The following is a 23718-nucleotide window of genomic DNA, read 5'->3' as shown; positions in this document are numbered from 1 at the left end:
TTCTAAAATACAGGTCTGACTACATCATTTTCCTGTTCAATGATCTTCAATGGCTCCCTAACACCCCTCTGGGATCAAATATGTTTTAAAACCCTTCATAACTGGATCCCTTCCACCATTTCCAGTTAACTTCCATGGACTCTGTGATTCAGTGACACTGGCTTCCTTGCTGTTCCTCAAACAGGACACGGTCTTCTGAGCCCTGCCATTTTCTCTGGTTGTTCTCCATGCCTAGAAATCTCTCCTTGCTCGTCTCTTCCTATTAGCTTCTTTGGTGTCCTTCAAGCCTCAGTGGAAGCTCTGAAGAGCTTTAATTTTAGTGCCTTCCCTCTTAGACCATCCTTAATTTATCCTGTATGGATCTTGTTTGAACATAATTGTTTGCTTGTTGTCTCCCCCATTATGATCTAAATGATTGTGAGCTCCTTGGGAACAGAGACTGTTTTTTTTCTTTCCCAGTGCCTGGTACAGTGCCTGGTACATAGTAGGTTCTTAACAAATGCTAGTTGTCTGACTGACTGGAACTGGAGGGAATGAGGCTCCTCCTTAATGTTCCTGGTTGGCTCTCAAATGAATCCAGGGCAAGCTTCCAAAAAGCTAGATGAAACCTAAGGGAGTATGTTTTGAATTCCATTCTTTTGTATTCTTATTTGCCAGCAAATAAATCTACTCTTTAGCATTATTGCCAACCAGGTTAAAAACTTCTTGGTTCTCCTTATAACATTTGCAAAGGACCAGCCAAGCCAAATATAAAGAGATTGGTAACAAACTCTGGAGAAAAATACAGAACAATCCTTCGCCTTGTGTAGCTTCCTCCCACTTCTGTAATGGCAAAGTAGCTGGCAGAAAAGAGGTCAGAGGGTACTAAGAATCACATAGTTTTCAGACTGTCTATGAATATTTACTTAGATGTTTATATTATAAGTATGTGATTATTTTTCATTGACCAATCAATGGACACTTAGTAAGTATGGATCAGAAGCATATCAATAATTAAGGGGGAACTAAATCATATATGGCAGCCTAGAATGATGAAGAGAATTCTGACTAGAGAACCACAGAATCTGAGTCCAGTTCTTGACTCCTGTTCCTTAATCGCTGTATGATCTTGGCAAAATTATTTCATCTCCCTAGGCCTCAGCTTCCTTGTTTGTAAAATGAGAAAGTTGGACTGGATGACAGTGCAGGGTTCCTTTTAGTTGTAAATCTGTGATCTGTGATCATGATATCCTGTTCTTAATTACAGAGGAATGGAAAGATCACTTCTAGGTTCTCCATGAAGAGAAAAAGGAGTTGGTAGAGTGGGCTTACCAGGTACCCCAATTCACTCCTTCTAAACACCCCAAATCAATAAGAAATATTTTGGAGTATTAGGCTATCTCTCATCATAGTGCACATTACTGGCATTTGAAAAATAGCAGCAGACAAATAATTATAGCTTATTAGTCAGCATCAGTTGGAGAGTGTGAGGAAGTAGAGAAATCCTACAAAACCGGTCTAAAACTCTGCAAATTAAATCAACATGTACTTTAATATTTGTTGACCAGTGCAAAATGGGCATAAAGGGTAATTAAAAAGTATTGCAAAACATTTTTAAAGTGTAAAATAAACAAGAGAGATGAAAGTTTATTGGCTATACAAAAGCACTACAATTTCGGGACACTAATTTTTTGGGGGGAGAAGAGAATCTAAAACACTAGACATAGTGAACATCAAATAATATCACAAAATTGATTATAGTCTGAGGCAAAACTGGTTATTGATATGAGAGCTGTTTGTGTAGTCAGATCACCAACTTATTACAGCAAAGGTTCAAACAATATCAAAAGGGAGGAAAAATGAACTGAAGATTTCAAGCAATTGAGACTGCTCCAACCTAACCAGTTTAAATTAAACAAGCTAGAAAAGTGATAAAAAGAACAGCCTGAGATAATCATCATTTCCTAAGGAAGTTTAACATGTAAATCAGTCACCACTAAAAAGAGACCAAAAGAACCTAGAAATTGCCCGAGCTAGCAAGCGTTCCACCTCTATATCAAATAGGTTTAGCTATCAAGGTCAACACTGCCTAAAAAGAACAACTCATTTGTAAGATCTTTTGGAGAATAGTGGGGCATTATGAGTAGTAATTTTTTTAAACCCTTACCTTCCATCTTGGAACCAATAGTTCCAAGACAGAAGAATGATAAGGGCTAGACAATGGGGGTCAAGTGACTTGCCCAGGGTCACCCAGCTAGGAAGTGTCTGATAGCATATTTGAACTCAGGACCTCTACTCTTAAGGCCTGGCTCTCAATCCACTGAGCCACCCAACTGCTGCCCATTATGAGTAGTATTGACTTATAAAATGTTGAGAAGTCACAGAGGTTAAAAACCAGCTTTTAAAAAAGTTTGGTGAGAGACCAAACTAAGCAAAGTCAACCTAAGGGAATTTAAGGATGAGACTGGCGAGAGGACAACAAACAGATAAAAAATGGAAAAGCTCTTGTAAATATTTTTATAGCAAACCCTTTTCATCATTAATTACAATAGAGGCATATTTGGAGTCAAACATCATAGTCCAGAATATGCTTTATGAGGAAATAGAAATGGCACCAAAGAAAACACAAAGAGGAGGTTTGTGCTGGAAAGAATACCATTTTGTGGGTGCTGAGGATTCAGTTCTCAAGTTATCTGGAAGAGGAGATGATTTTTAATGCTTGTTTATTGCTTCCAAGAGAAGGCAAATGGGCGAATATGAACAATTACTGATGTATACGACATCTCTATAAACTTTTTATGAGAATAATAATAGCTAGCATTTATATAGTACTTTAAAGTTTCCAAAGCACTTTTCATATGTTTTTTTTTTAATTTGAATCCTCACAAAAAGCCAGGGATGTAGATGCTGTTATCATCCCCCTCTTATAGATGAGGAAACTGATGTTGAGAGAAGTTAAGTTACTTGCCCAGGGTCACACAGCTTGTAAGTATCTGAAGCAGAACTTTAATTCTGGCCTTCCAAACTTTAAGTCCAACATTCTGTGGAATAGAATTCTATTACTCTTTTTTTTAAAATTTTATTCAATTAGTCAATTTAGAACATTTTCCCTTGGTTACAAGAATCATATTCTTTCCCTCCCTCCCCCCCCTCCTGTAGCCGATGCGCAATTCCACTGGGTATTACATGTGTCCTTGATCAAAACCTATTTCCAGTGTTGTTGATGTTTGCACTAGGATGATCATTTAGAGTCTACATCCCAACCATATCCCCCCATCGACCCATGTGATTGAGCAGTTGTTTTTCTTCTGTGTTTCTACTCCAACAGTTTTTCCTCTGAATGTGGATAATGTTTTTTCTCGTAAGTCCCTCAGAATTGTCCTGGATCACTGCATTGCCACTAATGGAGAAGTCCATTACAATCGATTGTACCACAGTGTATCAGTCTCTGTGTACAATGTTCTCCTGGTTCTGCTCCTTTCACTCTGCATCAATTCCTGGAGGTCATTCCAGTTCACATGGAATTCCACCAGTTGTAGAATTCTATTTTTCAATGGAATAATCCATCCTTACATTGAATATAGGCTTTTTCAAGTAGTAGTTCACAAAAGAACATATTTTTATAGTCACACAGCTGACCAAAGGATTCCATCCTGATCATTTGTTGACTATAAAATCTGCAAATACCATTTTGTAAATTGAATGAAGCCCTGGGATGTTGCAGTTTCCCAAATAAGACTCATAATCCCTTAAAAGAGGTTAGTCTGAGGCAGTGAGGTAGCACAGTGGATAGAGAGCCAGGCCAGGAGTCAGGAGGATCTGGGTTCAAATTTTACCTGATACTTCCTAGATGTGTAACCCTGAAGTTACTTAATTCCAACTGCCTAGCTCTTATTGCTCTTCTATCTTAGAATTGGTGCTAAAACAGAAGGTCAAAGTTAAAAAAAAAAAGAAGAGGTTAACCTAACCTAGAAAAACCAAATGGCTAGTGAATGTCTATTGTCCAGACTATGACATACAGTTGGATGGACAATTTGAAGAGTTAGTTCATTAGTATGTATGTTTTAGGCAGGTTCTACAGATGGACAAAAAGTTAGGATCAGATTTGGAAAGGAGAAAATGGTTAAGTAGATTGGAAAATTATACAGTTTTGTAAATGACTTCAAACTTCTTGCTGAAAGAAAAGTGTAATATTCTTCCAATGATGCTCTATAATTGTGAGTTATGAAATGCTGCATCTCCAAAGAAATGAAAGTTGTAGGTCATTTGAATGGCAACAGAGAGGCAGATAGTGGGCATGACTATATCATAGCCCAATCACCAACAGTTTTACAATTGATGCTGCTTAAAGGATATCATTAGATAGAAAAGCTGACATGGGCACTGTACCCCCAGAAACTCAGGCAAACTATTATCAGGGAAACTCCCTTGCTCCCTTACATCCTTGTGACTCTGAGCCTAAAAACATCCAATGACCCCTCTAGGGTTCTGAGATGATTGTCCTCCTTTGGTCATCCTCTGGATTTGGGATGGATGGAGAGGTGCACCTCCAGGCTATACCTCGATCCTATCAGGCTACATCTCAAGATATGTTTGTTAAGGAATCTTTATGCCTCCAGGCAGACCCCAGTTAGATGACCACCTCACCCCACCAAATACCTGAGGGTTTGCCACTCTAGAGTCATGTCCACACCATGAGATAGCATCTGTTGTAAAGAGTATAAAATCTCCAGAACTGATGTCATCTGGAGGACAGCTTTTCCATCCATGCTGTCCTCATGGGGAACGGCCTTTCCATCCATGCTGTCCTCCCAAGGAACTGCTCCCCATCTTGCTGTTTCACCTTGTTATACTCCTGGCCATTCTCAACATTACCTCCTAAATTAATAAATTTCTCTTTAAGTTAAGTTTTGGAGTCTTGCATTCTTGCAAAAGGTATCCTTCCTGAACCCCAGGGGTACACACCTGCACCCCATAACAAAGTGAATGGGCTGTCATGGTGAGAGTGGAGATGTAACTAATTGACAACCTATATCTTCCATTGGTATCCGTGCAATGTGAAGAGAATTAGAAGTCCTTCGGCATGTTAGAGGGATGTCTGGTGGAAGATTCATTCATAGGACATAGACTGAGATGGGTTGCAATCTCTGTTAATAGAAGGAGTCTTCACAGTCCCCAAATCTCAGAGCTGGAGTGATCTATGAAGTCGAGTTCAAAGCCTTCATTTGACAGATGTTGAAACTGTCATCCAAAGAGGAGGGGGGATTACCCAAGGTTACATAATAAGAATAGTAATAATAGCTGGGACTAGAAGTCGGGTTTTGTGATTTCATAATAGCCACATGATAAATGTCTATTAAATTGTTCTGTTGAATTGCAGTCCAGAGCTATTTATAGTTATATACAGAGTGCTGATGTTGTTGATCAGGGGTTGAGAATGGCAATTTCCAAAAACCTCAGTCCTGAGCTGAGGCAGGGAAGAAGGGGCAGGCGGAACAGTAGTTTTCTTGCAGACTTTGATGCCACCCTCCCTCCTCAACCCCCCCAGGAAGCTGTAGCTGTGCAGTTAGAGCCTCAGCGCCTGGTCAAGATCCGAGACGTCCTAGGGGAGCTGCCTGGCCCACACTACAGGTATTATATTCCATTGGTATCCATGCAATGTGAAGAGAATTCCCCCCACTTCTCACAGTCTAGAGGGTGTCCTCATAGCTGAATCTCTCTCCTGAACCCCCCATGCCATATAAAAGGCAATACTCACAAATCCTAGACCTTCCTGAATTTCTATGATGCATTACTCATTCCCCTCCTACTCCTTTTGTTTCACCCTTTGGTTTCCAGGACCCTGGAATACCTCATGCGTCATTTGGTGCATATGGCCTCATTTAGTGCTCAGACCAACATGCACGCAAGAAACTTGGCCATTGTGTGGGCTCCCAATCTGCTAAGGTAAGTTGGGGTGGGGAAGGCTTGAGTCCAGGAGATGATAGATCACACACCAACCAGGGTTGCATTTTTCAGGAATAGGATATTAGGGGTGTGTGTGTATGTGTGTGTGTGTGTGTTGTTAGGTAATAGAAGCAAGAGGGAGGATTTTGGAGGTACAGGCTTCAATATGGGGTAGCAGGACTCAACTAGCCAAAATATTGTAGTCATCCTTTTTGGATGGAGGTATCCTGTAGGATACTTCCTACAGGAGAGTAGGTAAGAAGAATCTATTAAGTGAAAGAAGGAAGGAAGAGGAGAGGGTACAGACTCTCTCCTGCCTTTCAACCCTCCAGGTCTAAGGACATAGAAGCCTCTGGATTCAATGGGACAGCAGCCTTCATGGAAGTGAGAGTACAGTCAATTGTGGTGGAATTCATCCTCACACATGTTGACCAGCTCTTTGGAGGTGCCACTCTCATGGGTAAGCTCCTTCCAAATAGAATTAGAATGTTTCCTAGAGATCACTTAGTTTATTACTCTCACTTAATAAATGGGGAAACTGAGGCCTAGATAAGGAAAATAGCATCTTCTAAAAATATTTTATTTTCTCATTGTAATATCATTTTATGTTCATTATGTTCATAATATTCATGTAATAACAATTTTCAACATATGCTTTCTGAAATTATAAGATCTAGACTGTTTCCCTTCCTTCCAGAGATGGTAAGCAATTTGATCTGGGTTATACATGTATTAACATGCAAAACATATTTCCATGTTGGTCATTATTGTAAGAGAATACTCATATAAAACCCAAACCCCCAAATAAACTAAAGTGAAAAATAGTATGCTTTGATCAGCATTCTACTTCAATAGTTCTTTCTCTGGTGGTAGATACTATTCTTTGTCATAAGTCATTCAGAATTGTTCTGTATCATTGTATGTCTGAGAATAGTTGATCATTGTACAATATTGCTGTTATTGTATACAATGTTATCCTGGTTTCATCTAGGAAATATTCTTTCTAAGATCATACCCATAGTTAGGTCAGAGACAGATTTAAAACTCATATCTTCTGAATTCCAGTTCAGTATACTTTAACTCCCAATGATATCCCCCCCTCTCTCCCTCTCCCCAACTTGTCTCTCTCCCTCTGTCTCTCTCTCTCCCCCTCTCTCTCTTCCCCCCCCTTCCAGTTAATAATCATACAGTTTCTAATTTGAATCATGTTCTCATAGGCCCACTGTCTCTTCTTTCTCACTACCCCTGGATAATGCCCTGGGATCTTTATCTTGAATCCAGTGGTCCCTGGGTATATGGCCACCCTGAGCTGACTGAGAGGCATAGATGTGTGTCTCTCAAGAATAGATTCCTTCTCTTGTCCAAGCTAATCTCTTTTCTTCTTTAGGTGGAGAGGCAGAGACTGGGTGGCGCATGCTGCCAACATCACGGGGAATGGCCAGTCCTGAGGATTCCTTTCCCCGACCCTTGACTTACCACCTTCCCAGTGTTCTGCAGGCTGGGGATGGACCCCCACAGATCCGGCCTTATCACACTATCATCGAGATTGGGGATCACAAGTAATCCTTCCACATCTACCTATGCTACCCATTCTGTTTTCCTCCTTTCCTATTAGTTCTGACCCTTATTCCTAAAATTTCATGAATTTAGATCTCTATCCTAGATGCCTAGTCTCTCTACTTCTGGTTTTTGATTTCTGAAATCCTCCTTTGGGCTCTGCTTGTTGTTTCCTCACCTCTGACATCAATTTTGTCTTTTCTTCCCTCTTCTCCACTCCCCTCCTCACAAAGGAGGAAGGGGTCTCTGAAGGTCAGGAAGTGGAGGTCCATCTTCAATCTGGGTCGTTCTGGTCATGATACCAAGCGAAAGCCACCCAGGATGGGTGAGGATAGAGGTAAGTATGTGTTCAAGGGGAGAGGCTCTCTGTGCATTCCTCTTGAAGCCCTGCTCCTTCTCACATCCTTGTTTTACAGAGGAAAAATCTGACAAAGTGTCACTGCGGTCAGCCAAGAGCATGGATTCATTGAGTGCTGCAGCAGGAGCTAGTGATGGTGGGTATGGATGAAGATGAGAGTATCAGTAACTGTGTCTACAAGTATATGCTGTGAGTTCAGTGGGAAAGCACTTGTAGGTTTGTCTGCCTGGGTGTATATCTATGTGGGTGGTATGTGTGGAAGTAGCCATGGTACGGAGAGTGGCCCTGGAGTACAGGTGACCAGTGACTGTGTGTGTGCACACACTCCTGCCTTCTGATGGCCATAGGAGAAGAATCATGATGCAGCTGGTTAGGGAGTTTTGGTGACATCTTGGACCCAGATCTCCCAGGAAGGGCCTGGTGTGTCATCTTCAAGACATTCATTCATTCCCTTGTGTGGATGGGGGAGAAAAGGAGGAGAGAACCCCAGGACAGGGCAGTGATGGGGGAGATACTCAAAGAAATATCTAGTCACGTTCTTTTCTCTTACCCCAGAGCCAGACGGGCTGGGAAAGCCAAATAGTTCTCGACCAAGCCCCCTTGAGTTGGAGAGTCTCGAAGATGTCTCTATGGCAGCAGATGGAGAGAGGGAAACAGAAGCGGAACCACAGAGTGGGACAAGCTCTGAGCCAGGCACCCCTAGAATGGGTCGAGCAGGAGCTCGGGCAGCAGGTTGTAATCGGGCAGAGCGCTGTGCTGGAGTCCATATCTCTGACCCCTACAACGTCAATCTCCCCCTGCATATTACATCTATCCTCAATGTACCCCCCAACATAATCTCTAATATGACAGTGGCACGACTTACTCGAGGACTTGAATGCCCTGCCTTGCAAGCCCGACCCATCTCTGGCCCTAGCCTTGCCTCTGGACCCCCAGGTAAACAACTCTAGGCCTGGGAGAAGAAAGGTCAAAGGGAACTAGAGTTTGAGGGGCTGAGAGATCAGACACCAGATTCAAACTGGAGAAGTTTAGAAGCCATTGGATTGGAGGATTGGACACCTTGACCATTTCCCCAAATTTTGAGGTGGGAAAGAATTGGGAATAGGGTGAGCCAAGGAACCTGATAATTCACCTTTGACAAGAAAGATACCTTAATAACCTCTTCTTTTTAACATGAAAATGCCTTTTTCAATTTTTTCCAATAGGAACAGTTTTTGACAATTGTTTTCTGACAATTTTGAAAATGGTTTTTAACAATTTTGTGATTCAGATTCTCTTTTCCCTCCTCCTCCTTCTACCTCTCCCACCTCTCCAAAGTGATAAATATAGTTAATGCCACCAAGGTCACTCTCCAAAGTGGCAAAGTCTTATATAGTTAATGCCATCAATAGCCTCTTGCACACACCTCTATCTCCCTATTTTCTCTGGGTTGATTAATTTCCTTTCTTTTCCTTCCTTCCTTCTTTCCTTTTCCCCACAATTCTGGAACTGTGAATAAGAAGAGAGAATGAGCAGAGAGTGCTGGGAAATTCTAAAGGAGTAAGAGCGAGGGTTTGTGACTGATAGATGCAGAAAGTATTGTTGATGGGAGTATCAGTGATGCAGGTTTAGAATTAATAATGGGTATCGATGCTAAGAATTGACTAGCACAGAATACAAGTAAGGATCAAAGAGTTTTCTTCTTCTGATTACAAGTGAATACTTCTTCCCCTACAGATGAGAAGATGGAGACAAGCTCAGTCCCAGCGCCTCTGGTCCCCAACCTTGAATCCCTTAAGCCAGGCCCCTCTTTGCCCCCAGCTCATGAAGACTCCTTGACCCAAGAGGTGCAGGACTCTTTCTCCTTTTTGGAAGATTCTGGAAGCAGCTCAGAACCAGAGTGTGCTGATGGGGAAACTAGGGAGGCAGTCCTGGCAGAAGGAACCTGCTCCCCTGGAGAAGATGACCCTAATATTTGTTATCTGGAAGAGCTCCTGGGTGCTGGACCTCAGGTAAACAGGAGACAGTAAAAGAAGGCATAGGGCTGGGAGGTGGCAAAGGTTACTAGAAGGATTGGAGTCTACAATTCACTGAAGAAGCCCTCAAGGGACCTGATTGCAGAGACTTTCCTGAGCTGTATCTGCTCTTGCTTACAGGTGGAAGAATTCTCAGTGGAACCACCCCTGGATGACTTGTCTTTGGATGATGCACTGTTTGTTCTGGCTCCTAGTTGTTGCTCCCCAGATCCTGGGACGTCTGAGCAGGAAGAAGACTTGGGAGAGGATGTTTTTCTCAGTGCCTATGATGATCTAAGCCCCCTATTGGTTCCTGGATCCCAAGGAGAGGAGGATCTAGAGATTAGGGAAGATCAAGTTGATGAAAATAAAATATTTTCAGAGGATAGAGAGGAAAGGGTTTATGAGGAAGTTGGAGAGAATAAGATGAAGGAATCTGAGATGGGCTTTGAAACTAATAAAGAAGATGAGAGCAGTCAGGAACCTGAGGACAGAGTAGATACAGGAAAGGAAAGGGAGGCTATAAAGAATGAAAAGAAGATTGAAGAAGTGAAGCCCAAAAGGCAAAAGGAAGCTGAAAGTGGGGAGGAAGTGAAGGTTGAGGAGGAGTTTAGGAGAGAGAGTGCTGGAGGAGAAAAGTCTGAGGGTGAGGAGAAACCTGGAGGTGTGGTAGAAGTTGAGCCTGAGGAAATTATAGGAGGAGAAGAGATGACAAAGGGCCAAGATGAGACTGGAGTGGAGACAAAAGTTGAGGATGAGAAGATAGGGGGAGAGCTGAAGGTTGATGGAGAGAATACTGAGGAACAAGAGCAAACAAGCAGGAAAGAGGAGGGTGGGGGAGAAGAGGACCAGATAGAAGTTGGGAACCATACAGTGTATGGGGAATCCAAAAACCAGAGCCATCAGGGCACTGAGGGGGGCTGGGAAACTCTAGGTAACCATAAAGTTGATGAAAACAAAGAAATTGATACTGGGGAGGAAATTGGGTGCAGGACCAAAGAATCTGGAGAAAGCCAGGAGGATAAGGAAGGAAGAGGAAGCATTGAGTGGGATGCTGAGGGCATCAGTGGGGACAGGGAATGTGGGGATGGGGAGGCAGAAGATCAGGAGACTGGAGTGGACAATCACTCAGGGGATATAGACCCAGAAGCAGTGACTTTGAGGCTTAGTTCTACCAAGGATCATGATGCCAATTCTCCCGGGGTAGTAGTCCCACAATTCCCCAGGCCAGAAGACAGGGAACCTGAAGGGCAGACAACTCTTGAGAACTGGGTCCTGTACCCTTGTACCCCATCTGCTCCTGTGCTGCTCCCTGGGCCAGCAAGTGGTGTGGGTATGCGCCTGGCCTCTACGTTGGTCCAAGTTCAACAAGTCAAATCTGTACCTGTGGTACCCCCCAAACCACAGTTTGCCAAGATGCCTAGCACAATGAGTAGCAAGATCCATGTAGCACCAGCAACTCCATGCCCACGGCCTGGCAGGCTTGATGGAACACCTGGAGAGGGAACCCAAGGGACCCGTGCCTCCCGTTCCTCTTGGAGGAATGGAGGTAGCCTTTCTTTTGATGCTGCTGTTGCATTAGCACGAGAGAGGCAGAGGACAGAGGCTCAAGTTGTCAGGAGGACCCAGACCTGTATTGGGGGTGGGGATGGAAGCCTCCTCCCCAGAACCTCTTCTTCCATCCTTCCTCCAGCCTGTTCTGCTCGACCTCTCAGTTGCCTGGAGTCCCCACTCCCAGGTCAGGAAGGGGCAGGACCCCGAAGCAGACATAGTCTGCCACCTGGACAATCCCAGGCTCCTAACACTGTCATTTCCCCACAACGCAGAACCTATGCATTTGAAGCACATGCTGACCTTGGGGAGGGGGAAGGGCTTTGAGAAGGAATAGAGGATTTGGAGTCAACAGACTCCCATCTTCTGTCCTGCTGTCTCCCTAGCAGACCTCTAATTAATGGAGAGATACCAACTTCTCGGGATCTTCTGTTTTCGGACTGTGGAAAGCCAGAACCTTGGATCATCTGAAACTTAGTTCAGAAGAGAAGTTTCTAGCTTTTGGGATACTTATAGCATCAGAGTCTTGTCCCAGGGTACAATCCATTAGCATAGGCAAGCAAAGTAAGGAGACAGACAGACAGATGGGCAGACAGAACACTGATAGTTTTAATTGAAAAAAAATTGTATGAAAATTGAACCCAAATGCCCAAGCTCCTTTAAAGTGGGATATCTGTCTTCTTAGAACCCATCATATCCCACCATACACTAGGAAGTTTTTATGAGCTGTCCATCTCCATTCTGTTGCCTGAAATTTGAGACTTAGTTTGGGATGTTAATGTTCAAGAAGCACATTGAAGAATCAGCATCAAGTGGTCCTGTTCCTCTTCCACAAAGGAGGTTGTCATAGTTCCTTAACCCATCCCTATCCCTAACTTCTAGGGACTTGGGAGAATCTGTTGACCTCTCAGATCTCCAGACTTTGGAAAGACTCCTTTCTTTAGAGACCCAGCCCTATTATAGGAGAGGAAACAATGGACATACCCTAACCACAGGCCTATTGTTTCCTAACATAGAGAAAATGCCATATGACCCATTTTGGAGTTGTAGTTGCAGGGAGTAATTTGAAATAAAAGGTGTATTTTTTCATGTATATGTGACTGGAAATGATTTCTGTTTTAAGAACCTTGGGTAAGAAGTAACATTCAACAATAAACACAAATATTCAAGCATAATTTTTTTTAAGTAATATAAATGACCATAAAGAAGACTGTAAACTTCCCATTCAGTTTGTTGGGAAAAGAACATATAGCTGACTTTAACAAAGTAGTATCAAGTATCTTCTCTGTCCACATTAGAACAATATTTTCTGAATATCAGAGTTTTGTAGCTATTACATAGTTGTAGTCAATATTAATTTTGTTCTTTTGCTTTTTTTCACCCAGAATCTCTTGAGTTAAAGGACCTAGAACTGAAAGAGCACCGAGACATCATTTTGATTAACATCATCTTACAAACTGGGAAACTTCAGGCCCAGAAAAATTTTAGTCCCTTGCCCAAAGGCACATAAATAACTGACCCAGGATCTAACCCAGATCTTCTGACTTGAAAATCAGTATTATTTCATAGAAATTGCCCTCTATTTCTTTGTAGTCCTCACATTTATAATTTCTTTCAGTGTAGTGATATTCAAATAGCCTTCAAGAATCATAAATTCCCAAAGATGAGATATTGGGATTGTTACAGGTTTTTGGTTAGGATTAATGCTGGTAAGAATATTTGGTAGATAGGTATGGTATATAGACACCAAGATAGTTTTAAATTTCAAAAAAGATAGAACTCAATCCAAATTCCTGTGTTTCTGTGAGGCTAAATAAGCCTTTTACACTAGGCCAGTGATGGTGAACCTTTTAGAGATGGAGTGTTGCCCTCCCCCAAGCCCTATTCAGGGGAAGATGGAAGCACTCCCATTGGGCTGCTGGGCAGAGAGGCAGGGATATTGAAAAAAATGTCACCAGGCACAATAGAGAGGGGGAGGGGAACAGCTCCATTCAAGTCCCTTTGCCTTTCTAGTAATGAACTGGGGGGGGGGGGAGGGGGGGAGCCACATGCAAACAGAGAGCACTCTTCATGTCATCTTTGGCACCCATGCCATAGGTTCACTCACTATCACTGCACTAGGATATTTTTAAGAGCTAGTTGAGGGAAGGGGCTATAGAAAATACAGTGTGGCAATGAATAGAGAGCCAATCTAGGAATTGACCTTTTTAGATTCCAGGCAATTCTTTAAGCCCTTGGGCAGGTATTGGCTTGGATTAGTAGTAATTTCTTCACTGAGAGCTCCTCCCAAAATTAATGGGTCAATGGTCACCTTATGTTTTAAAATAAAAACTCTCTAGGGTAGGATGGTGACCAATGAAAGGGTTTTTTTGAGGCTTTGTGCAACAAGTATCACTTAGGTCCCTGGGGTTATGGTTTTGGAGACCAGTGACACGGATAAATGTTTATGAAGGGACCCAGAAAGGATTTTAAGGAGACTCAGGACTCGGAGATCTAAATCCCCCAAGAAGCTCTGCCGCGCTGTAAAACCCGGAACTTGACAGATGATGCACGAGCGCTTATCTAGGTTCTTTCATCATCCTGGAAATTTTTTCACGAGGGTGCCCAGACCCAAGATGGCGACCAAAGCAGCCCTCGTCAAAGATGGCGGCCATATCAAACATCCTTCCCGGACTTAAGATGGTCTCCATCAAGCTTTCGACCCATTGTGGACGGCCGGGGTTGTCAGCTGTCCGGAACCAAAATGACACCATGATCCAGTCGCCTCCCCTCGATGCTAGATGGCAGCAAGCCCATCCCCAATCGAGCTGCGTGTAGCCAGTTCAACTTTGCTTCTGCGCCTCTCATATAAAGGGGGACGCTTCTCCGTTGCGCCCCTCACCAATATGGCGGTAACCGGAAGTGGGCGGTGCCACTCGCCGCTCCTGCCGAAATAGGCGGATTCGAGAGAGACACTTCCGCCCCGCACCGACATGGCGATGGCTAATCAGTGCGCATGAGCGGCTGCCCATGGAGAGACCTGGGGCCGAAGGGGGAGAACGCGGTCGAGGGAAGTCGGCGGCTACTGGGGTGCCCTGTGCTGGTGAGTGCGGGGCGAAGGGACGGAACGGGGGGTCAGGCTGCGAAGGAGAGGAAGGGGAGCTGCTTTGGGTCGTTCGTTCCCTTTTGGCCGGGGGAAGCTTGCGGAGGGGCGAGGGTGCGAGCGAGCCTTTGTTTTTGGGGAGGTGGGGGAGGGGCCGCGTCCTGGTCTTCCCCAGCCTGTCCTCTTCTCTCCTCGCCCACTCCCCAGTCTTCCCTAGGTACTGCTCCGACCCCTCCTTCCGTAGTTCCCGGCCCCTCCTCTCCCGGATCCCTCCATCCCCCCTCCCCGCCTTCGCCCCCTCCAAGATTCCTTCCCCCTCTGGCCCCTCCCCCTCCCCCCATCGTTCTTCTTGCCCTTCCCAATGTAACAAGGGACTGGATCTGTTTGGGGCTGCCTCCTTCCTTCGCCTCTCGATCTCGTCTCAACTTCTGCAAATCCTAAGGAGACAGGACCCCAGCTCCCCTAAGGTAGTGCTTCCCTTCTGATGCCTGTCCTGGGGGCTGCAGTACAGCCTGGTAGCCCGGGGGATCAGCATCATTATTGGGGGAGGCAGTGGTGCCCCCACTTCGCTTCTATTCCTATCCATTTGACTAGGCTATGTCTCTTCTCCACCTGTCTTCCTCCTCCCCCTCTTTTTTTCTGACTTATCTCTCTTCTTTGCCCCTCTCCTCTCCCATTCTTTCTGTATCTCTCCTAACCCTTTCCCTCTGTCTCCTGCCTCTCAGCCTCTTTCAAAATTGTTGAGGGAACTGGAGTGAATAGGGGATTGGTCAAGAAGAGTCACAGTGGAGTGTAGACGTGCAATGAGGACACCATTCACACTAGTGGTCGATCTGGTGGGGGAGGGAGATACGGAGATACAGACTGGAGGAAGGGAGGCAGAGAATGATGGAGAGTGATAAAGAAGAGGGAGAGGAGAGGAAAGAGAAAAGATTTTCAAGCTGGAAGTCTTGACCCCTGGTTTTTACCCCCATGTCTATAACCCAGGTTGCTTTTTAAATTTTCTTTTTAAGTCTGAACGTGGTGACAAATCCAATTCCGTTCTGTTCTGTTCTGAGAGTACATAGCACAACTCCCTGGAGTCTTCTCTGCCCACCCCCAATTTGTGCCTCACAAAGTCCTGATAGAGCCAGACACTTTCTGGTGTCTGGCCATTACCGTTTCTCCTGTAGTAATTAATATCTCTCCAAATGGGCCCTGACCTTCCTTTGGTGCCCTCAGTTGCCCTTGGCATATGTGGGTGACAGAGGGACTTGGTGAGCTTTTGCTATGTTCTGATTCTCTTCATTCCCATTCTGTCTCCCTGAAGACAGGGCTGGAGCCATGGCAGTGAGCCTTGGAGAGATAACTTGAAAGTATTTGAGGTAGATTTCTCCCTTTGGTTGGAAGAGCTCCTTGCCTTCCCATTATTTTCCTCTTTCTTTTCCCTTCCTCCTCCACCCTCCTTCCCTCTTTACTTCCCCTTCAAGTTTCACTTTCACTTCTCAGTTCCCCTTTTTTAACCACTTTCTCTCAGCTCTGGAACCTGGACTTTGGTTTACATTTCCCAATGTATCCTTCTCCTCTGTCCCACTCAGAAAACTATCCCTTATATAGAATAAAAAGGGGGGAAGGGGAAAGAAAACAGTTTAGCAAAACTAAACACATTAAAAAAAAAAGAATGTTATCTGTTGTGTTCCACACATAGTCCCCCACTTTGCAAAGAAGGGAGGGAGGTGTATTTTTATATCTTTGTTGTGTTTGGAGCCTTATTTCCTTGAAAGGGAATTGAATTTATAAATCATAATCTTCCTAGTAAAAACTGTTAGGTGCCTGGATTTGGCAGTGCCATCTGTCTCTGGCTAGCCCTTTTATTTCTCTTCTCAGAACTGGGAATCAGAAGGATTCGAGTGGCCTAGCTTAGCCTATGGGTGGATTTTTACCCCAGTCCCCTTCTCTTTCAGAACAGAGTAAAACCTTGGGCCCTATGGTGTCCTGAAATTAATTCTACTCTGAAAAATAGAGCATTTGCTATATTATTACCATGACAACATTAAAATTGCTAAACCCAGAAGGGAAAGATTTTGTGAATAAAGGGAGGAGGAGGATTCGAGGTGCTGGTTCTCAGACACAAGATTGATTTTTTATTTTTTGGCTTGGTTTGATCCTAGAAACTAACCTAAAGTCTTTGGGGATAGAACAGAGAGAAAACTAGACTGGTCTTTGGGGGTTTTTTTTGTGCTGAGACTCAATTTCCCTATCCTACAGAGAAAGATAGGTTTCTCTTTTAAGTGGAGAAACTTTCACCATTCCCACATAGAGCCTAAATCAGTCTAAATCAGTGTGGATCCTCTAAAGTAGTCTCAGGAAACAGTACCAAGTGCAGTAAATTATTACTTCTTTAAATTGATGGTGATGTTTTGCCAACATGGCCATGCCTGGCTATAGCTGAACTCCATGAAATTGCTGTCTTAGCAAAGCAAAATAATATTAATAATTAATACAGCCAGGAAAATTATTGTTTACAAACCTTCCTGTCCATCACTCCATATAACCCTACTTACTTGGGTTATAGCCAGAAGGAGAATGACTTTGTGCACAAAATGGCCTTCCCATCTACTTCCTCAAGTCTTGGGGTTGAGAGATTTACTGAAAATTGTGTCTGCAAGCCCAGAGTTGTAGGTGTCCTGGGTACAAATTTGGCTTGAGTTATTTCCTATCTGTGTGACCCTGGGCAAGTCACTTAACCCTCATTGCCTAGCCCTTACTACTATTCTGCCTTTGAACCAATACATAATATTGATTCTAAGATGAAAGATAAGGATTTAAACATTTTTTGTGTCTGCCAGAAGAATAGCTTGTTTTTCACATGTGAATATTTGTAGACTTTGGGCTCCTGCAAAAGAAGGCCTACTTAGGTCCATGATCTTATAGGAAGTTGTTTTTTCCTCTCCTCTTTTCCCCCTTCCCTCACAGGACTTACAAGGAAGCATTGTGAGGCAGGAGGTGCAAAGACTTTAAGCCAAAGAACAGCCCTTCGGATGTGCCCCCTTGCAGAGAGATGAAGGGGTGAGTTAAAGGGTTGGGTAAGAGATGAGGTCCCTATAAGGCCCAACCTAGAGTATAAGCTTCTGAATCTTTTTCCCAACCTGTGCTGTGTTGAAAATGCCATTGAATGTAAGTGCTAGGAGGTTTCAGGGCCTCGGATGCTTGCTGCTTTCCCCCCATGTTTTTCCATCTTGCTTTCCCACAACAGGCAGCAAAAGGCAGCTGAGACAGAGGAGGGGACTGTGCAGATCCAGGAGGGTAAGTTGTGGGTCAGAGAATCAGAAATGGGAATAACACCAAGCCACCATTTTCTATGACCATTCTAAGTGACATGAATGGCAGGGGAGGCTGAGAGAATTTATGAAGTCTTCTCTTGCTGCTCCAAAATCTCAGGTGCAGTGGCAACTGGTGAAGATCCAACCAGTGTGGCCATCGCCAGCATCCAGTCAGCTGCCACGTTCCCTGACCCCAACGTCAAGTACGTCTTCCGCACTGAGAATGGGGGCCAGGTAAGGGGGGGCCCCAAGAAGCCACAGAAATGCCTTGGGGTTTGGGTTGAGGGAGGCAGTTGAATATGGGTTGGGGAGACCTTGTATGGGTGGGGAAGGCTGCTGTATGGAAATAAAGGAAATTCTGGTTTGGGGAAAACAAAACTTCCTGAGCTGTGAGTTATTCTTCATGACTAGGAGATGGAATTTTCTCATTTGTTCCTCTGAGGACCCCCTACTCCCTCAGCCTCTTTCAGGAATACTATGAGGTTCACAGCAGTTACTTTTTTCCTCTTTCTTTTCTCTCCTCCCAGGTGATGTACAGAGTGATCCAGGTGGCTGAGGGGCAGCTGGATGGCCAGACTGAAGGCACTGGTGCCATCAGCGGCTACCCTGCAGCCCAGTCTATGACCCAGGTATGAAGGAATATGAGCTTGGGGAGCAGACTTGGCTCTGAGAAAGGTGAGGTGGGGGGTGGGGGGGGTGACCAGAAAGATGGGCAAGGAGTCCAGAGGAGGGTCCTTAGATTGAACAAGAGGTGGAGAAGAGGGGAACTAAGGTTGCTGTGGTCTTGAGGCAGCAAGGGTACCCTCTCCCTAGGTATGTATAACTCTGGGGTGTTAGAACCCCAAGAACTTTGTGGCACAAGGAGAGATGCGATTGGAACTTTCCCTTTTTACCAGGCAGTCATTCAGGGGGCATTCACCAGTGAAGATGCAGTGGAGACAGAAGGGGCTGCCACAGAGACACACTATACCTACTTCCCCAGTACAGCAGTTGGGGAAGGAGCTGGGGGAGCCGGTGCTGGGAGCACCGCTACTGTTGTTACTACTCAAGGCTCTGAGGCACTGCTAGGACAAGCTACTCCTCCTGGAACTGGTGAGTTATGAAATATCATCATAATGGTGGGTGAGCAAGAGAGGGTGCCTAGAGGAGCTAGAAAGTGTGGTAGGTAGTAGAGGGGCCAGAATTAGGTATCCCTTCATTTCCTAATGCTGCTGAAAAGAATGTGGGTTTGGGGCATGGGATAAGGCCATGTGATGAGGGAGGGGGGCTTTACTTTTCATTGGAGGATAGGTTTCACATCCCCTGACCTTTTTATAATCCCTTTCTATGACCAATTCTAGGTCAGTTCTTTGTGATGATGTCACCCCAAGAGGTGCTACAGGGGGGAACCCAGCGCTCAATTGCTCCCAGGACACATCCCTACTCCCCGTGAGTGACCCTTGCCTCTCTTCATTTCTCGTGAGTTACCCTGATCCCCACTCCCCCAATCTCCACGTGCAAATCCCTCACTCCAAATTGTCTTTCCTATCCTGTATTACTTGTTCTCTCACTGGTTGCCCCCAATTTATTTTCAGAAAATCTGAAGCTCCTCGGACAACCCGAGATGAGAAGCGAAGAGCTCAGCACAATGAAGGTGGTACTTGGAGTGGGTGAGGCTGAGGCTAGGACTTGGTTGGCAGTCGGGGCTTGGTGGGGGCTAGATGGCTTTACCTTGAGACACTCCCCAAGTCATCCTGCTTTCTCCAACTTTCAGTGGAGCGCCGCCGCAGAGATAAAATCAATAACTGGATCGTACAGCTGTCTAAGATCATCCCGGACTGTTCCATGGAGAACACCAAGTCTGGACAGGTTAGAGAAGACCCTGTTGGATATTCTGGGCCTTCCCCTTGGATGTGGTCATGGGAGCCAGGGCAACTTCCACAGGTGTCTCTTTTTTCCCTTTAAAGCATAGATGCCTTCTCCCCCCCACCCCACCCCTTTAAATCCAGCCCCAGTTCCAGGATAGGGAGTAGCTCTAAGCAGGCAGGGCAACACTGATCCCCTTATCACCTTGCAAACCCAGCATCTTAAAACTCATCCTTTGTTTTCTGTAGAGTAAAGGTGGCATCCTGTCCAAAGCCTGTGATTACATCCAGGAACTACGACAGAGCAACCATCGATTGTCAGAGGAATTGCAGGGGCTGGATCAGCTGCAGCTGGACAATGAAGTCCTTCGACAACAGGTCAGATTTCCTCAGGGGCAAGCCCTCTTTGAATAGTGTCCTCCCCCCTCTTCTGAGTCTCCTTTTAGCCCAGATGCCCAGAAGCACATGCCACAGGATTCAGGACATTTTTGTGTTGGGCCTGAGAAGACTTGGCTCTCCTCACTTCCATTTTGGTGAGCCAGGCAGAACAGCTGGTGGTCCTTAGGCCTTCTGCTTTGATTCTGCCTGGTATTCACTATTAATTTCCCTTTCTTCTGGCCAGGTAGAGGATCTGAAGAATAAAAATCTCTTGCTACGAGCTCAGTTGCGACACCACGGAGTAGAGGTTGTCATCAAGAACGATGCCAATTAAACCCTGGGGAATTTTCCTGTGGGCTTGGGTGATGAAGCCCCTTCCCTAGGACTGCCGGCAGCCCAGGAGCACCAGAATTCACCTGTACCTACTCACCCCACTACCCTCACGAGGAGTGGAGCTGTGAGAGTTACTGAAGTACCTGAAGGAACTGTGGCCCAATGATGCTCTCTGGCCTTCAGCTTCGAGTGTGGCACAAAAGGATGGGCACAAACCTGCCTACAGCCTTCCTTTTCCTTCCCCTCTCCCTCTCCTGGGCCCTTGTGCTTGTCTTGCACATGCATGTGCTGTTTCTACTCTGGATATCACACTCATGGCCTATATGTGACTAATCTGAGCATGTAGCTAGAGAGATGGACAGCTGGTACCTCTCTGTGTTGCATTTGAGAACTGGAGCCTCTCTTCTCTGACCTGTAGGAGAGGCACATTTGGAAGCTCTGTGGTTCCTGAGATTGAGTCCCCTAAGGGGACAGGCTTTAGCAAGGGTGGGGGAACTGAGGTACTGAATGTTAGAGCTGGAAAAGGAATTAGGGCAGGGATTTAGGGCCCAGAAATCTCTGGGATGAGGGCAAGAACAGGCAGAGGTGCTGTTCTTTTGCTCTTCTCACCCCCTCCCCCTTTATTTCCTTTTTTTTTTTTTAGAGAAAGATAAAATTGTTCAGAGCCACAGCTGTGTCTAGTATTCTGTGGGGTGATGTGGTGGGGGGTGGGGGTGGCATGGGGACCTAGGAGTGGGAAGTTCGTGGGATTGGTGACCAGATGAGTCATCTTCCAATGGGAAATGAGTGATTCCAGGAGCTATTAAGCCTGTTGCTCCATCATGCACCCAAGAACAGGATGAGTCTCTACTGTGGACCACTGGAGTGGAGTGATGGAGACTACCTGCCCCGGAGCTAAAGGGCCTGATTTCTTGTTCCAGTGAGGCCACTAGTCCTGACCTTGAGCAGGTCACTCAGCCAGAGCCTCAGTGCCCCTATTCTGCAAAATGGGAGGGAGAGTAAATAGCCCCCAGGGCCCCTTTCCCAGGCTAAGTCCTCTGCGACAGTGACCCCCACCCTGGGCTGAGAGCTTGCCCAGTGAGGAGGCTGCAGTGCCTCCACTCCTGTTTCCATGGGGACGGAGGCGGAGCTTAGCTGAGCTGTGCGAATCCTGGGGGCTCTTCCAGTTCCATCGGCAGCAGTCTGGAGCAAAGATGCTGCCGAACTGTAATGGTTTGGGCATCGAGGCTGGGCCCTTCGCCCTCCCGGAGGGGGGGCACTATGCCATGGAGGTCCGCAACATGAGCCGCGGTAATGGGGGTAGGTATGGGGCCCTGACTTGGCTGGGGTGAGGGGGTATCCGAGAAAGATACTCAGGAACCAGCCCCTTCCCTCATCTCCCTTGACGCAGCCCCGGCTATGTCACTGCCAGAGCTCCGCTGCATCCTGGCCACTGACCGGGACCGGGTCCGGCTTATTGACGTGCGCTCTCGAGAGGAGTCCTCCACCGGGACCATTCCTGGGGCACTCAACATTCCGGGTATGGAAGCGGCCACGCCCTGGCCGCCCGAATGGAGTCAATGTCGGGCGGGGGGCCGCAGCAGTCCTGCTCTGGGGGGCCAAGAACAGCTCCCTCTGCTCTGCAGCCTGCAGTTCGGGGCGGGGACGAGGGATGGCAGGTTGGGGCGGGGATAGGAGATTTCCCTGCAGGGGCCATGCGATAAGGGGCAGTGAGGGACCGTAGGGAATGACACCTGAAGTAGCCGAGTGGGAGCCCGTGAGACAATAGGGAGGCGGGGATCGCTGCCGTCAGGGCCCAATTGGGGCCGGGGATTGTGTTCACAAAATAAATTAAAAAGGAAAGGACTGCAGGGATGGATGTCTTTTTGTTGCCCCTCTGAGAGCTAGTTATCTTGGAATCCTTAGAAGGCAAGTCAGTTTACATGCATGTTTGGAATGGGAGCCTATTTTTCACTGGAGGCAAGTATGTTTGTGTGTATTTACAGATGTATGTGAATATGTATTTGTAGAGAGAATGAGAATACAATTTTGGAGGGTTTGGGTTTTTTGGAGGCTGTGAATCACCATCAGGGCAGAATGATATGACTCCTCTTTGCTTAGCTGTTTTCTTCTCCATTCTTTCCCCATGTCTTTCCCAGTGTCAGAACTGGAGAATGCCCTTCTAATGGAGCCATCTGATTTCCAGGCTACATACTTTGCGGAGAAGCCAAAACCAGAAGAAGAGAACCTAGTCTTCTTCTGCCAGATTGGCAGTGATGATTGCCATGTCATGCAAACTGCCCGGGAGCTTGAATACTTGGGGTATGGGAAAAGGGTACAGGGGAAGGAGTGGGGAGCATTGGGTAAATGATGGTTTGAAATGGGGTGTTTCCCTCCCTTCTCTCTCTCATTCTCTTGTTCTTTTTCCACAGGGCTAATTATGAAGATGCCTACAGGGCATGGCAAGCAAAGGAGGATTAATTAGGAGGGCCACCAATACCTTCCTTCCCTCAATAATCTTTCTATATATGGGTTCAGAGCTGTTCCCACAAGGTAACCTAATAAAGAGTATTTAATGGAAAAACCTGCAAATGTTTAGTCTGTTATTAAGATTGACCCTTGGTCCTTGTCCTAACCCTGGTATTCATTGGAAAATGGACTCTACTCTTCCTCTACTGGGCTGTTTTTCTCCTCCTGCTTCTTTCATTCCCTCAAACCCATACATACATACACATATAAAATTCTTGAAAGCATTATGATTTTTTCAAAGGCATTGCCTCTCCAATTCAGGTTCATCTCCATTGGTTGAAGAAGTAATGGCTACTGACAGATCTATGTGTGTGTATACATATGTATATATACAAACATATACATATGCAAATATATTTGTGTGTGTATACACATTCACATACATATAAGGTAACTATGTTGGAGTCTGGAAGACCTAAGTTCAAATCCAGACTCAAACTAGCTGTGTAACCCTGAGCAAGTTACTTAACCCTGTGCTTCAGTTTCCTCTTCTAAAAATGAGCTAAGGAAGGAAATGGTAAACTACTCCGGTATCTTTGCAAGAAAACCTCAAAATGGGATCATGAAAAGTCACTGACACAACGAGAGTGTGTGTGTGTGTGTGTGTGTGTGTGTGTGTGTGTGTGTGTGTGTGTGTGTGTGTAAGTAAAGATAGGGATGATGATTTTAGGACCCACCTCCAATGGTACCAAAATAGGCCTTAGGTTCCAGTAATACCTCTGAAATTCATCAAGTGTAAATTATATATAACCCAATCCCCAAATCCACACCTGATTGTGGTTTTTTGTTTTTGTTTTGTCTTTAAACATTTCCTTCTTTTACTTGTAAAAAAGAAGTCTGGATCAGGGGTAGCATCTATCATTGATTTCCCAGGACCTTGCTTTGT

At 45.4% G+C, this 23718-nt stretch overlaps 3 protein-coding genes across 6 annotated transcripts in view; all 3 read left to right on the top strand.

Annotated features, from left to right (window-relative positions):
• ARHGAP30 (Rho GTPase activating protein 30) overlaps nucleotides 1–12478 on the top strand; it is a 29886-nt gene extending 17408 nt beyond the window's left edge. The window contains exons 4-12 of the mRNA XM_007484955.3: nucleotides 5528–5610; nucleotides 5818–5925; nucleotides 6258–6385; nucleotides 7313–7484; nucleotides 7716–7819; nucleotides 7899–7976; nucleotides 8396–8776; nucleotides 9557–9831; nucleotides 9976–12478. Of these exons, the coding sequence (XP_007485017.1) occupies nucleotides 5528–5610; nucleotides 5818–5925; nucleotides 6258–6385; nucleotides 7313–7484; nucleotides 7716–7819; nucleotides 7899–7976; nucleotides 8396–8776; nucleotides 9557–9831; nucleotides 9976–11712 (3066 nt within the window). The 3' untranslated portion in view covers nucleotides 11713–12478. The remainder of the gene's footprint in view (nucleotides 1–5527; nucleotides 5611–5817; nucleotides 5926–6257; nucleotides 6386–7312; nucleotides 7485–7715; nucleotides 7820–7898; nucleotides 7977–8395; nucleotides 8777–9556; nucleotides 9832–9975) is intronic.
• Nucleotides 12479–13788: 1310 nt separating this feature from the next.
• Nucleotides 13789–20994, top strand: USF1 (upstream transcription factor 1). Of its 3 annotated transcripts, XM_007484953.3 has the most exons (12): nucleotides 14331–14467; nucleotides 14839–14934; nucleotides 17423–17515; nucleotides 17703–17752; nucleotides 17888–18003; nucleotides 18297–18398; nucleotides 18666–18861; nucleotides 19110–19197; nucleotides 19344–19402; nucleotides 19523–19617; nucleotides 19863–19991; nucleotides 20236–20994. In XM_007484953.3, exons 3-12 carry the CDS (start codon nucleotides 17508–17510, stop codon nucleotides 20323–20325), a joined length of 933 nt encoding a protein of 310 aa, XP_007485015.1. In that variant the 5' UTR covers nucleotides 14331–14467; nucleotides 14839–14934; nucleotides 17423–17507; the 3' UTR covers nucleotides 20326–20994. The 3 variants fall into 3 exon arrangements, with proteins under 3 accessions (XP_001381670.2, XP_007485015.1, XP_007485016.1); XM_001381633.5 differs by lacking the exon at nucleotides 14839–14934 and having other exon boundaries at nucleotides 13789–14467; XM_007484954.3 differs by lacking the exons at nucleotides 14331–14467; nucleotides 14839–14934; nucleotides 17423–17515 and having other exon boundaries at nucleotides 17702–17752; nucleotides 17888–17972.
• Nucleotides 20995–21106: 112 nt separating this feature from the next.
• Nucleotides 21107–22887, top strand: TSTD1 (thiosulfate sulfurtransferase like domain containing 1). 2 transcript variants are annotated; one of them, XM_001381630.5, is made up of 4 exons: nucleotides 21107–21623; nucleotides 21715–21843; nucleotides 22463–22625; nucleotides 22736–22887. In XM_001381630.5, the coding sequence occupies exons 1-4, from the start codon at nucleotides 21518–21520 to the stop codon at nucleotides 22782–22784; spliced, it is 447 nt and encodes a 148-aa protein (XP_001381667.2). In that variant the 5' UTR covers nucleotides 21107–21517; the 3' UTR covers nucleotides 22785–22887. The 2 variants fall into 2 exon arrangements, with proteins under 2 accessions (XP_001381667.2, XP_007485013.1); XM_007484951.2 differs by having other exon boundaries at nucleotides 21119–21623; nucleotides 21736–21843.
• Nucleotides 22888–23718: the final 831 nt, after the last annotated feature.

Source organism: Monodelphis domestica, chromosome 2 (assembly GCF_027887165.1).
Source record: "Monodelphis domestica isolate mMonDom1 chromosome 2, mMonDom1.pri, whole genome shotgun sequence".
Taxonomy (NCBI): domain Eukaryota; kingdom Metazoa; phylum Chordata; class Mammalia; order Didelphimorphia; family Didelphidae; genus Monodelphis; species Monodelphis domestica.
Note: the sequence above shows the minus strand (reverse complement) of the source record. Positions and strands in the feature narration are given on the sequence as shown.